This window comes from Dunckerocampus dactyliophorus, chromosome 17 (assembly GCF_027744805.1).
Source record: "Dunckerocampus dactyliophorus isolate RoL2022-P2 chromosome 17, RoL_Ddac_1.1, whole genome shotgun sequence".
Taxonomy (NCBI): Eukaryota; Metazoa; Chordata; class Actinopteri; order Syngnathiformes; family Syngnathidae; genus Dunckerocampus; species Dunckerocampus dactyliophorus.
The window spans coordinates 189,026-202,849 of NC_072835.1; the positions used below are offsets into that span (position 1 = coordinate 189,026).

Here is a 13,824-nt window from a genome sequence, read left to right on the forward strand (position 1 = left end):
GAACATCAGTCAGTCCTAAGGGATGGGCGAGCGCCGTTCGGAAGGGCGGGGCGATGGCCTACGTCGCCCCCGGGCCGATCGAAAGGGAGTCGGGTTCAGATCCCTGAACCTGGAGAGGCGGAGATAGGCACCGCGAGGCGCCCAGTGCGGCGACGCAAGCGATCCCGGAGAAGCCGGCGGGTGCCCCGGGGAGAGTTCTCTTTTCTTTGTGAAGGGCAGGGCGCCCTGGAATGGGTTCGCCCCGAGAGAGGGGCCCGCGCCCTGGAAAGCGTCGCGGTTCCGGCGTGCTGGATGCTGGAAAGATGGGACGTAGCATTAGCATGTCAAGGATGCTGGAAAGATGGACGTAGCATTAGCATGTCACCGATGCTGGAAAGATGGGATGTAGCATTAGCACGTCACTGATGCTGGAAAGATGGGATGTAGCATTAGCATGTCACTGATCTTGGAAAGATGGCACGTAGCATAAGCATGTCACTGATGTTAGAAAAATGGACATAGCATTAGCACGTCACTGATGATGGAAAGATGGACGTAGCATTAGCACGTCACGGATGCTGGAAAGATGGCACGTAGCATTAGCACGTCACGGATGCTGGAAAGATGGCACATAGCATTAGCACGTCACGGATGCTGGAAAGATGGGACGTAGCATTAGCATGTTCCTGATGCTGGAAAGACGGACGTAGCATTAGCATGTCACTGATGCTAGAAAGATTGACGTAGCATTAGCATGTCACGGATACTGGAAAGATGGGACGTAGCATTAGCATGTCACGGATGCTGGAAAGATGGCATGTAGCATTAGCATGTCACGGATACTGGAAAGATGGATGTAGCATTAGCATGTCACTGATGCTGGAAAGATGGGATGTAGCGTTAGCATGTCACCGATGCTGGAAAGATGGGATGTAGCATTAGCATGTCACGGATGCTGGAAAGATGGGATGTAGCATTAGCATGTCACGGATGCTGGAAAGATGGGATGTAGCATTAGCATGTCACCGATGCTGGAAAGATGGGATGTAGCATTAGCATGTCACCGATGCTGGAAAGATGGGATGTAGCATTAGCATGCCATGAATGCTGGAAAGATGGGATGTAGCATTAGCATGTTTCATTTAGGCTAAAGAGAAAAAGGCTCCACTCCATCAAATGTGCTGCAATGTGAATTTATTGATGAAAATGATGTTTTCCAGTCATTAAAGTCATCTTGTTCATTTCCTTCTCATGTTGCCTTTTCCATCCTTTTGGACAAGAATGATACTTGTGGTTTGCATTCATTGTAAAATCATGCATTCATTGTACAATCATGCATTCATTGTCCAACCATGCATTCATTGTACAACCATGCATTCATTGTACAATCATGCATTCATTGTCCAACCATGCATTCATATTAATTGTACAACCATGCATTCATTGTACAATCATGCATTCACTGTACAATCATGCATTCATTGTACAACCATGCATTCATTGTACAACCATGCATTCATTGTACAATCATGCATTCATGACGTTTAACAACTCGTTCATTTGCACATCACAGCTTTTTATTCGTTTTATTTTTATTTTCCAACCACTTCAACTTTCTTCTGACATTTTCTTCCGGTCCAACAATTTCTTGTGCCCCCCCCCCAATTTGATGACACTTTTCCAATGAATGACACTTTGCTCATATTAAGACCTTCATGGGCCCCGGGGCCGCACATGCGACACCCCTGAGTGTAACAGCAAGGGAGGGGCTGGTCATGTGGGGGGGTGCAAACATCACATCAGGTCAGGTTGATGGAAAGTTGCTTTGTTGGATTATTTCTTTTCTTTTTTTAGCCTTTTCATGTGAAAGAGGGAAAAGGGTGGGGGGGCTGCATTGGGGGGTTAGCCCAGTACCACCAACACAATCACGCTGATGGCCGGGGGGGGGGCTGCATGGGGGGTTAGCCCAGTACCACCAACACAATCACGCTGATGGCTGGGGGGGGAGAGGGGCTGCATGGGGGGTTAGCCCAGTACCACCAACACAATCACGCTGATGGCCAAGACCAAAGGCAGGCCCAAAGCACCAGCCAGCCCCCCCCCACCACTGATGAGGTTTGGGTCGATGGCTTTCAGGCAGTCTTTGGGGTCGTTGCTGGAGGGGCTGCAAGCTGCCTTGATGGCCTCCACCTTCTTCCATGCATCAGCATCCTCGCCCACGTCCAGCCACTTGTTGCATCCATCAGTGTTACAGCACTTAGTGTTAGCATCATCACTGTCACAGGCAGCCTTGGCCTTGCAGCCCACCTGGTAGGTGCCTGCACCTGTAGAGGTCATACAAGGACACGGGGTGAGTGGTGGTCGTGTTCACAAAGACATGAATGAGGAAGGTGATGTGATCATGTCTATGTGCTGTACGTCTATGATGTATGTATGATATGTAGTGTATATGCTCTAGGTGTTGTATTCTATGTAGATCATGGCTGACACCTGCAACACCTTTCAGCTTGCTTACTCTGATCTTTGGTGATGAAGCACTGATCTCCTGCTGCACATGGGGTGAGGGTACATTGAGCACTCCAGTCCCAGCTGGTGAAGTAGTTCGCTCCAAGGGGACCAGAGCATGAATAGCATCTGGGAGCTGAGAATAAAAGGCAGGATGAACACATGAGGTGAGCATGAACACATGGGTGGTGTCAACAAGCCATGCCATAACAGGTCCAAGTCATGTTCTAGTCAGCACATAGAAAGCAGCAGCAGTCTGCATTGAGGAGCTGTTAGCCTAGCATGCTACAATAGGACCACTTTTACTACCTTTCTATTGCCTGAATGAAATGATGTCATCATCACATGACAACTTTATTCTCGTCACATGACAGCTGCTTTGACGTTGGCAACATTGAATGTTGGTTCGTTGACGAAGCTCTTCGGATGAGGAGCGAAACGTCCGACACCTTCTTCACAGAAGTACAGATGACGTCTCAAGAAGCCTTTCCCTCGATCACTTGTTACTTTCAATAGTTACTTTATTCTTTATTAGTTACTTTCAATAGTTACTTTCAATAGTTTATTCCTTATTAGTTACAATAGTTACTTTCAATAGTTACTTTATTCTTTATTCTTTGTTACTTTCAATAGTTACTTTATTCTTTATTAGTTACTTTCAATAGTTACTTTATTCTTTCTTTATTAATTACTTTCAATAGTTACTTTATTCTTTATTAGTTACTTTATTCTTGGAAACTTAGCACTTTTCCCTAAAAGTACAACTCCATGTCAGCTTTAAAAGGTCAACATTTGACCTTGAAGCTGCTAAGATGAAGGTGTCATCAGACTGTCTTCATCTTCATCTTCATCACTGATGCTTACATTGCATTCTTATTGTTTGCTTGCCTTCTTAGGCCTTTTCCCTAAAACAATGGCCGTCAAAGACCCACCACGCAGCCCCCCCACCACTGGTCTGCTCTTACTCTTGGTCTTGATGGCATCCAGGCACTCTTGGAGATTAATGCTGGTGTCGTTGCAAGCTGTGCTGACAGCAGCCTGTTGGGTTGGATCAGCCACGTCCAGCCAGTTGTTGCATCCATCAGAGTCACAGCACTTAGTGTTAGTACCATCTTTACAAGCAGGCTTGCATTCCATCTTATAGGAGACCTGGCCTGAACTACCTGTAGAGGTCATACAAGGACACAGGGTGAGTGGTGTTCACAAAGACATGAATGAGGAAGGTGATGTGATCATGTCTATGTGTTGTACGTCTATGATGTATGTATGATATGTAGTGTATATGCTCTAGGTGTTGTATTCTATGTAGATCATGGCTGACACCTGCAACACCTTTCAGCTTGCTTACTCGTATCTTTGGTGATGGAGCACTGCTGTCCTGCTGGACATTTGGTGAGGGTGGGGGTACATTTAGTACTCCAGTCCCAGTTGGTGAAGTAGTTCTCTCCAAGGTCACATTGATAGCAGCTGGGAGCTGAGAATAAAAGGCAGGATGAACACATGAGGTGAGGATGAACACATGAGGTGAGTGGTGTAAACAAGCCAGGACATAACAGGTCCAAGTCATGTTCTAGTCAGCAGTTAGAAGTTGAACTGTGGAAGTGAAACCTTGCAAACGGCCCCCCCACACCACTGGTCTTACTCTTGGTGGAGGAGATGGCTTTCAGGCAGGCTTTGAGATCGTTGTTGTTGCTGCAAGCTGCCTTGATGGCCTCCAGCTTCTTCCATGCTGGTGCAGCAGCCACGTCCAGCCAGTTGTTGCATCCATCAGTGTCACAGCACTTAGTGTTAGCATTATCTTTCCAACCAGCCTTGCAGCCCACCTGGTAGGTGCCTGTACCTGTAGAGGTCATACAAGGACACGGGGTGAGTGGTGTTCACAAAGACATGAATGAGGAAGGTGATGTGATCATGTCTATGTGCTGTACGTCTATGATGTATGTATGATATGTAGTGTATATGCTCTAGGTGTTGTATTCTATGTAGATCATGGCTGACACCTGCAACACCTTTCAGCTTGCTTACTCGTATCTTTGGTGATGAAGCACTGATCTCCTGCTGCACATGGGGTGAGGGTACATTGAGTACTCCAGTCCCAGCTGGTGAAGTAGGACACTCCAAGGTTACATTGATAGCAGTTGATAGCTGAGCCTAAAAGGCAGGATGAACACATAATAGAACATGTTTATGTTGTTATATAGTTAATAATAATAATAATATAACATGTTTATGTTGTTATATAGTTAATAATAATAATAATAATAGAACATGTTTATTTTGTTATATAGTTAATAATAATAATAGAACATGTTTATGTTGTTATATAGTTAATAATAATAATAATATAACATGTTTATGTTGTTATATAGTTAATAATAATAATAATAATAATAATAATAATAATAATAATAATAATAATAATAATAATAACATGTTTATGTTGTTATATAGTTAATAATAATAATAATAGAACATGTTTATGTTGTTATATAGTTAATAATAATAATAATATAGCATGTTTATGTTGTTATATAGTTAATAATAATAATAAAGCATGTTTATGTTGTTATATAGTTAATAATAATAATAATAATATAGCATGTTTATGTTGTTATATAGTTAATAATAATCATAATATAACATGTTTATGTTGTTATATAGTTAATAATAATAATAATATAACATGTTTATGTTGTTATATAGTTAATAATAATAATAATATACCATGTTTATGTTGTTATATAGTTAATAATAATAATATAACATGTTTATGTTGTTATATAGTTAATAATAATAACATAACATGTTTATGTTGTTATAGAGTTAATAATAATAATAAAACATGTTTATGTTGTGATATAGTTAATAATAATAATAATATAGCATGTTTATGTTGTTATATAGTTAATAATAATAATAATATAACATGTTTATGTTGTTATATAGTTAATAATAATAATAATAGAACATGTTTATGTTGTTATATAGTTAATAATAATAATAATATAGCATGTTTATATTGTTATATAGTTAATAATAATAATAATATAACATGTTTATGTTGTAATATAGTTAATAATAATAATAATATAACATGTTTATGTTGTTATATAGTTAATAATAATAATAGAACATGTTTATGTTGTTATATAGTTAATAATAATAATATAACATGTTTATGTTGTTATATAGTTAATAATAATAATAATATAACATGTTTATGTTGTTATATAGTTAATAATAATAACATAACATGTTTATGTTGTTATATAGTTAATAATAATAATAATATAACATGTTTATGTTGTTATATAGTTAATAATATAACATGTTTATGTTGTTATATAGTTAATAATAATAATAAAACATGTTTATGTTGTTATATAGTTAATAATAATAATAATATAACATGTTTATGTTGTTATATAGTTAATAATAATAATAATATAACATGTTTATGTTGTTATATAGTTAATAATAATAATAATATACCATGTTTATGTTGTTATATAGTTAATAATAATAACATAACATGTTTATGTTGTTATATAGTTAATAATAATAATAATATAACATGTTTATGTTGTTATATAGTTAATAATAATAATAATATAACATGTTTATGTTGTTATATAGTTCATAATAATAATAATATAACATGTTTATGTTGTTATATAGTTAATAATAATAATAATATAACATGTTTATGTTGTTATATAGTTAATAATAATAATAATATACCATGTTTATGTTGTTATATAGTTAATAATAATAACATAACATGTTTATGTTGTTATTTAGTTAATAATAATAATAATATAACATGTTTATGTTGTTATATAGTTAATAATATAACATGTTTATGTTGTTATATAGTTAATAATAATAATAAAACATGTTTATGTTGTTATATAGTTAATAATAATAATAATATAACATGTTTATGTTGTTATATAGTTAATAATAATAATAATATAGCATGTTTATGTTGTTATATAGTTAATAATAATAATATAACATGTTTATGTTGTTATATAGTTTATGTTGTTATATAGTTAATAATCATAATAATATAGCATGTTTATGTTGTTATATAGTTAATAATAATAATAATATAGCATTTTATGTTGTTATATAGTTAATAATAATAATATGTTATTATACGGAGGGGCAATACAACAACAGTTTTATCAACGACGACAAGTTATCCATCATCCACATAAACAGCAGAAGCTTGAACGCAAACTTCACTAACATCAAACAATATTTGAATCAATTCAAAGAACCTTTCAAAGTAAAAGCAATCTCATAAACTTGGATTAATGCCAACAAAGGAATGGACTTGGAGCTGGAAGGATATGAAATGATGAGTGCAAACAGGAACAATGCAAATGGAGGAGGTGTGGCCGTATACGTGGAGAAACATCTGAACTACAAAATGGTAAAGAATATGTCATTTGTCATTGATAACATTTTAGAATGCATAACAATCGAAATCTGTAAAGAAAAAAGCAAAAATGTGTTAATTAGTTGTGTGTATAGAACTCCAAAGTCAAAGATTGGAATGTTTGAGGATTGGATTAAGACAACGTTTACAGACATACAGGAGGTCAAAAAACTATTTTCATATGTGGAGACTTCAATATTGACCTTTTGAACCCACACAGGCCATCAGGCTTCTCAACGAAGCCCTCACACACGCCGCACGCAACACACACACACTCATAGCACTTTATTATTTATTTATTTGTATTAATGTCTCTTCTGTTGTTGTTGCTTAATTTATTGGTATTTATGTTTCTTATGTTCTTATTCTTTCTTGTGTTTTCTTTCTTTTCTTGGGAGAATGAACAGAATAAGATTTTCATTGCGTGGTATAACTGCTGTTTTACTATGCATATGACAATAAAACTCTTCAATCTTGACCAAGTGCAAGGAAATAGACGACTTCACAGATACAATGTATAGTTTGAGTTTATATCCTAAAATCATCAGACCAAGTAGAATACCAGAGCACTGTGCCCCCCCCATCCATAATATATTCACCAATGACTTGGATAACAACACCATCAGTGGCCTCAGTCATCATCTGCCAGTCTTCATATTTACAAGGAACATTACAACCATTATTTTGTAAATACTGGACCAAAACTGGAAGAAGAAATTCCAAAACAAGACCCAATTGATGAATGATATCATTGACAGGAATCTTAATTCTATGTTTCTCACTGCTGTAACCAAAAAGGAGATCACTGACATTGTTAACCATTTTAAGGCTAAAACATCAACTGATTGTCATGGAATGGAAATGGAAACAATGAAAAGGGTCATCAATGAGATCGTAGACCCGTTAACATAGATTAGTAACTTATCATTTCAGACTGGAATATTTCCAAGCAAAATGAGAACAGCCAAGGTGGTTGCAATCTTTAAAAAAGGAGACAAACACCAATTTACAAATTATCGGCCAGTTTCCTTGTTACCACAATTCTCTCCAATGATGGAGAAGCTTTTCAACAACAAACGTATGAATGACAATGAACGAGTGTGAAAGGATGATTGATGAGATGTTTTCCATCGCAACCTTCATGTTCAAATCAACCAAAGCAAAGAAGACAGCAGCAGTAGAGATAAAGTTAGCACACCCACAATGGACAAGCGTCAGGTGCCAGAACCACTTTTCACAGTAAATCATGGAAATGGTTTGTCGGGTACCAAGTGCCCACGGCCCGGTACCGAGGGTTGTGGATCACTGCAATCGAGCATTAGCACTCATCCAAGGTGACTATGATCTGATGGATTCTTTTGGACGAGTCTTACTGACATTGAAAGGACGTCTTGGTCTTACCGATGGCACAGCAGGTGGCCAGCTGCACCAGCAGAAGGATCATTCTCATCTTGTCCGCTGAAGAGTCGTCTCAGAACCAAACGGGCTGGAAGAAGGAAGGACGGTTGGATGATCGGTCGTGAAGAACGGAGATGTCGGTCTCTTCCAGGCGGAAGTAGAGTGAGTGTCTGACGGTGATGTCCCTTTTATAGGCTTCATCGTCCCGCATCATTTCCAGCAACGCCACGTGATGCCATCACAAGGCAGCCGAGTGCTTTGAGTGCTGAGATGCTCTTTGAAGGCTTCTTGGCCACCAGCACACAAATAAAAACTCCTTTGCTTTTCTCACAAAGACAAAGAAACGCTGGACAAGCACGGTTATAAAACGGACAAAACGGATCAAGGACGAATCCACCCGTCATTCCTTTATTGGCTTTTCACATTAAAAGCAAACAAAGAAAAACAAAATAAGGCCTGTTTTTTCAAGACTTCTTTTCAGAGCAAAACAAAGAAACGGACAACAAATCATTTTTCCAGTGTTCTATTTTGGACACAATTGGAAAAATGGACAAAAGGGATGAATCCGTGTATCATCCGTTCATTCCTTTTCAAAATAAAGCCGACATGAATGACTTGTTTTTTCAACATTTATTTCCAGAGACTCAAACTAAACAACAAAAACAGAACAAATTGTTTTTCCAATTTCCAGCACGGTAGGAAAAGAGACAAAAGGGGTCACGGACGACTCGGCGTGTGACTCGTTTATCGGTGTTTGACATGAAAGCCCAAAGTGAAAAAGAAGCGCTCCTATTTTCCATCCGTGTTTTCAGAGCAAACGCAAAGAAGGAATAAGAAAGGTTTGTTCCAAAGTTGGATGTTTGCTAGCTGGATTGTTCTTCCTGTCCAATTCTAATGTTTCATTCTATGCGATGCAACTACAAACATGACTTGCTTCATCAAAGACGTTAGCGTCCATGTGGTCGAGAAGCCAAGTCATTGCTTGTTGACGTGAATGTGGAAGACAAATGCCATGAGATCAATCATCCACATGTCAGCACATGAACTCATCCATCCATCCACAGCTGGACTGCAATCATTGACAATGGAAGGAAACCTGCACGTTCACAACAATCATTTCCACTTCCCTTTCCAAATGGTGCTCATGGAAGACATTGGAAACGTGCTGACCGTGTTCCATAAACACATCACCACCTCCTTTTTACCGTTGGATGTCACCAGGACATGAATTCGTTGCTTGTCGTGTGAGCACATGAATGCTGACATTGTGAAATGGGATGAAACCAACGAAACTGGGATGAAACGGTCTCCTCTCCAGCGTGTGTGTGTGTGTGTTTCAGTGCTGATTGGCCTCTAACCAATCAGACGGCACATGACGGGCTGGGCCGCATCAGAACCAAAATAATCCACTTTGAAAGGGATCTCTTCCAAAACATCCAAAAAGGCCGACGTGGCTGAGAAGAATGTCCTGAAAGAAGAAATGAGTCATAAAAAGATGAAATATTCCATTTAGTTGGAGATTCCATTCAAACGGGAGACATTTGAACCATGAATGTTTGCAGGATCAGAAGTCCTCACGATCACATCAAACATCCACACGAGAAGATACAAGTCAACACCAGGAAACACGTAGCTCAATAAGCTAGCAGTGGCAAAGATCAACAGTAGCTCAATAAACTAGCAGTGTAAAGGTCACCAGTAGCTCAATAAGCTAGCAGTGTAAAGGTCATGAGTAGCTCAATAAGCTAGCAGTGTCAAAGGTCACAAGTAGCTCAATAAGCTAGCAGTGTGAAGGTCATGAGTATGTAATGTAGCCCCAAGAGGACACAAGCCAGTGTCTTATTGTGGCGGTCCAAAGCCCGGATAAATACAGAGGGTTGTGTCAGGAAGGGCATCCGACGTAAAACTTTTGCCAAATCAAACATGCGAATCAAGTCCAGGAGACCAGGTGGAAAGGTAGCAAGGCTAGAAGTTTAGGAGCAGGGTTCAAGTTGTTCTATCATGGTGTAGATAGGAAGAGAAAGGGAGTAGGAGTTATCTTGAAGGAGGAGTTTGTTAGGAATGTCCTGGAAGTAAAAGTGTCAGATTGAGTGATGAGTCTGAAGCTAGAAATGGAAGGTGTGATGGTCGATGTTGTTAGTGGGTATGCTCCACAGGTAGGATGTGAGCTGGAGGAGGAGGAGAAATTCTGGTTGGACTTGGATGAAGTGATGCAGAGCATACCTAGAAGAGAGAGAGTTGTCATTGGTGCAGACTTCAATGGACATGTTGGTGCAGGAAACAGAGGTGATGAGGAAGCCATGGGCAGGTTTGGTATCCAGGAGAGGAATGCAGAAGGACAGATGGTGGTTGACTTTGCAAAAAGGATGGAAATGGCTATAGTTAATACTTTCTTCCAGAAGAGGCAGGAACATAGGGTGACCTATAAGAGTGGAGGTAGGAGCACACAGCTAGACTACATCTTGTGTAGACGCTGTCATCTGAAGGAGATCAGTGACTGTAAAGTCCAGTTCAGTAGATGGGGGGTCTTGTGACTGGCGAAACATCCCGATCCAAAAATATGATCATTTTTTCTTTGCAATCAGCCACTTGTTGTTTAAGAAGCACATATTGTGCAGGTGTACCTAATGATGTGGTGCCAGTGCAGTTTGACATTGGATCTCATGACACAAACATCCCACATGATACAGCATATATTGCATCAATAAAAGAAATACAACATGATGATATGATTGTGTTATTATTATATTGTACACAAAGTAACGTGTATATGTAAGTGTCATCTCTCCATGACTGGTGTAAGCGCCGTGTGTTCATGGACTACAGTATGTACCAACGCTTGTGGAGATGAATATACAGCATAGTGCCATTTCTAGGGGAACCTTCAACTATTCCAAAAAGTCCAAGTGATCCAGTCTTCCCAATGCCAATGCCAACAGGGATTACTGTATGGATGTTTTGTCCCGTGGAATAGATGCCATCATTTCTAAATAACGACATCGTTTTTTTGTAAAGGGATACAAATGAGGGAACCCACATTCACCTTGCAGGGGGTAAGAACCTACCCCACATACATGACAATCCAGCCTCCAGCACCTCCTGCTGGCTTGCAGTGACTGAATCACCCCCCTGACGCTTTGGCTGCACCTAGAAACTCACTCATTCTTGTTGCACATGACTTACAGACGCTTTGTCTCCAAGAGAGAAGCCTATTAGGAAGTATTGCGTAAAAAAAGCGGGATGCTCTTCATCATCCCATGTGTGTGCCTCACTGCTCCATGAGGAAAACTCTGGAATGATTGAGCACTTGAGGTCAGTGTGCACACGTTGCATGAATTAGGGCCTGAGTGGGCCACAAAGTGTCATCTAAACAAATACATACATTGGATGAAGAAGTATCTGAAGAGTTTGAAGGTTTTCCAGCATGAAGCGCCTTTTTAAGGTCATGCCACCGCATTTGAAAAGGATTCAGGTCAGGACTCGGACTCGGCCCGGCATGCGGCGGCGTATCTTCTTGCACAACTGTCGTACGTCGCTGCAGGAGGTCTCCACTTTTTTGTTCCATGACCCTCAGGATCTTTGAAGAAGTTTCAAATAAAAGTTGATGAAAAGCCATGCTTTTAAAATCCTGTAATGTTGGACATTTTCATGTTCACGTTGAGCCAATAAGTTACCAGGAAGGCTGACAAGTATTGCTTGGAACACACCCTCCAGGCAACCATCCAGCCTTTCTGGGGGCCTGTCAGGTTCAAGCAACCTAAAACATTCTAAACACAATAAGAAAGAAGAAAGAAGACAACGAGATTGCTTTTACTGCCAAGGAGAACAGACAGAAATGTACTCAGTTTACAACCTCGATCCGTTCTGAGTAAACTCTGCGTTCTCCTCCCTTTTATTCTGTTGGGGATTCCCTAGTTACACAGAGCACGTTGCAGCTCTAAGGGGAGGGGGAGCACAACAGCTGCAACGTGACAATACAATCTGTATCTAACTGTGTATGTGGGGGTGTGTGGGGGTGTGTGTGTGTTCACATAAACAAACAATCAAGAGTGTGAATCTGTAAACATGCAGCAGTTACACCAGAACATTCCAAGCATCTGTTGTTTAGCAGTTCCTGTTTGTTCTTCTTGATCTACAAAGAGTCTCTGTGGATGAGTGCATAGAAAAGATAACAAGTAATCATGACTAAGGGAGGAACAAAATCAGCTGAGCGCTCATGCGGTCAAGAGGAGTTCCTTCATCTTCTCTGTAGCCCCATAAACTGTACTGCTCAGACACACACACATACAGAGGTTATAGTGGTTCAAACAGAGGAAGATACATTCTTTAAGACAAATATATGATAACATTTATATACATTTCTCCAACATTTCCCTCCTGTTTATCATGTATTTGCTCAAATTCTCATATCATTCTATAACCACTTCCTTTTGGATTTTCAGTCAAGAATTATTATTATTATTTGTTTTTTATATGAACACAAACACATTTTTGGGCCGCACGGTGGTCTAGTGGTTAGCACGTTGGCCAATACAGGAACAGCCTGGAGATCGGGAAGACCTGGGTTCGATTCTCCCTTGGGCATTTCTGTGTGGAGTTTGCATGTTCTCCCCGTGTGCGCGTGGGTTTTCTCCGGGCACTCCGGTTTCCTCCCACATTCCAAAAACATGCATGTTAGGTTAATTGGAGACTCTAAATTGTCCATAGGTATGAATGTGAGTGTGAATGGTTGTTTGTCTATATGTGCCCTGTGATTGGCTGGCGACCAGTCCAGGGTGTACCCCGCCTGTCGCCCGAAGTCAGCTGGGATAGGCTCCAGCATACCCCCGCGACCCTAATGAGGATGAAGCGGTATAGAAAATGGATGGACAAACACATTTACACTAAGAGTCAAATGTGACTTTTACTCATAGTCACCTGGTCTGGAAACAGATCAGGCAAATGGAGATCATCCTCCATGTCTATAGCTGTCTCCATCTCTCTCTCGTTCCCTTCCAGATCCAACAACAAATACATTTGTGCCATTTTAGTTTCCATGGGTGAAATAGCGGCATTTATCATTTTGTTAAATAGACCCCCCACACAGGGAATAACACAACATCCACACAAGGTTACGATTGCTGCAAAAACAGCACTTGACATCAATAGAGATGACACCAAGGATTTGTACTTGCCAAACATATCAAGCCAACTGTCCCACCATGAGGTTTCCACTCCAGAGTGTTCCTTCATCTTACCATTCAGGGTGCGGAGGCCTTCAATGGCCTGAGTCAGGCTGCCATCAGCAGCAGTGTTGTTGGGAAAGAAGGTACAGCATTGTTCTCCAAACATTGCACACACACCTCCTTCCTTTGTTAACAACATGTCCACCGCAATCCCATTTTGGTAAGCCATCAGGGACGTGGCTTTAAGTTGTTCTTTGACCGCTTCAAATCCAACTTGTGTCCAATTTCCCAAATTGTGAACATTGTAGTGGATGTAGTTAATCCTGTCTA

General features: G+C 39.8%; 1 protein-coding gene across 1 annotated transcript; it reads right to left on the reverse strand.

Moving 5' to 3' along the window:
• Positions 1 to 1,994: 1,994 nt before the first annotated feature.
• LOC129170218 (uncharacterized) lies at positions 1,995 to 8,826 on the reverse strand. Its single transcript, XM_054757536.1, has 7 exons — positions 8,333 to 8,826; positions 4,510 to 4,635; positions 4,127 to 4,324; positions 3,833 to 3,958; positions 3,450 to 3,647; positions 2,495 to 2,620; positions 1,995 to 2,303 (listed from the first exon to the last, which is right to left on the reverse strand). Exons 1-7 carry the CDS (start codon positions 8,379 to 8,381, stop codon positions 2,005 to 2,007), a joined length of 1,122 nt encoding a protein of 373 aa, XP_054613511.1. The 5' UTR covers positions 8,382 to 8,826; the 3' UTR covers positions 1,995 to 2,004.
• Positions 8,827 to 13,824: the final 4,998 nt, after the last annotated feature.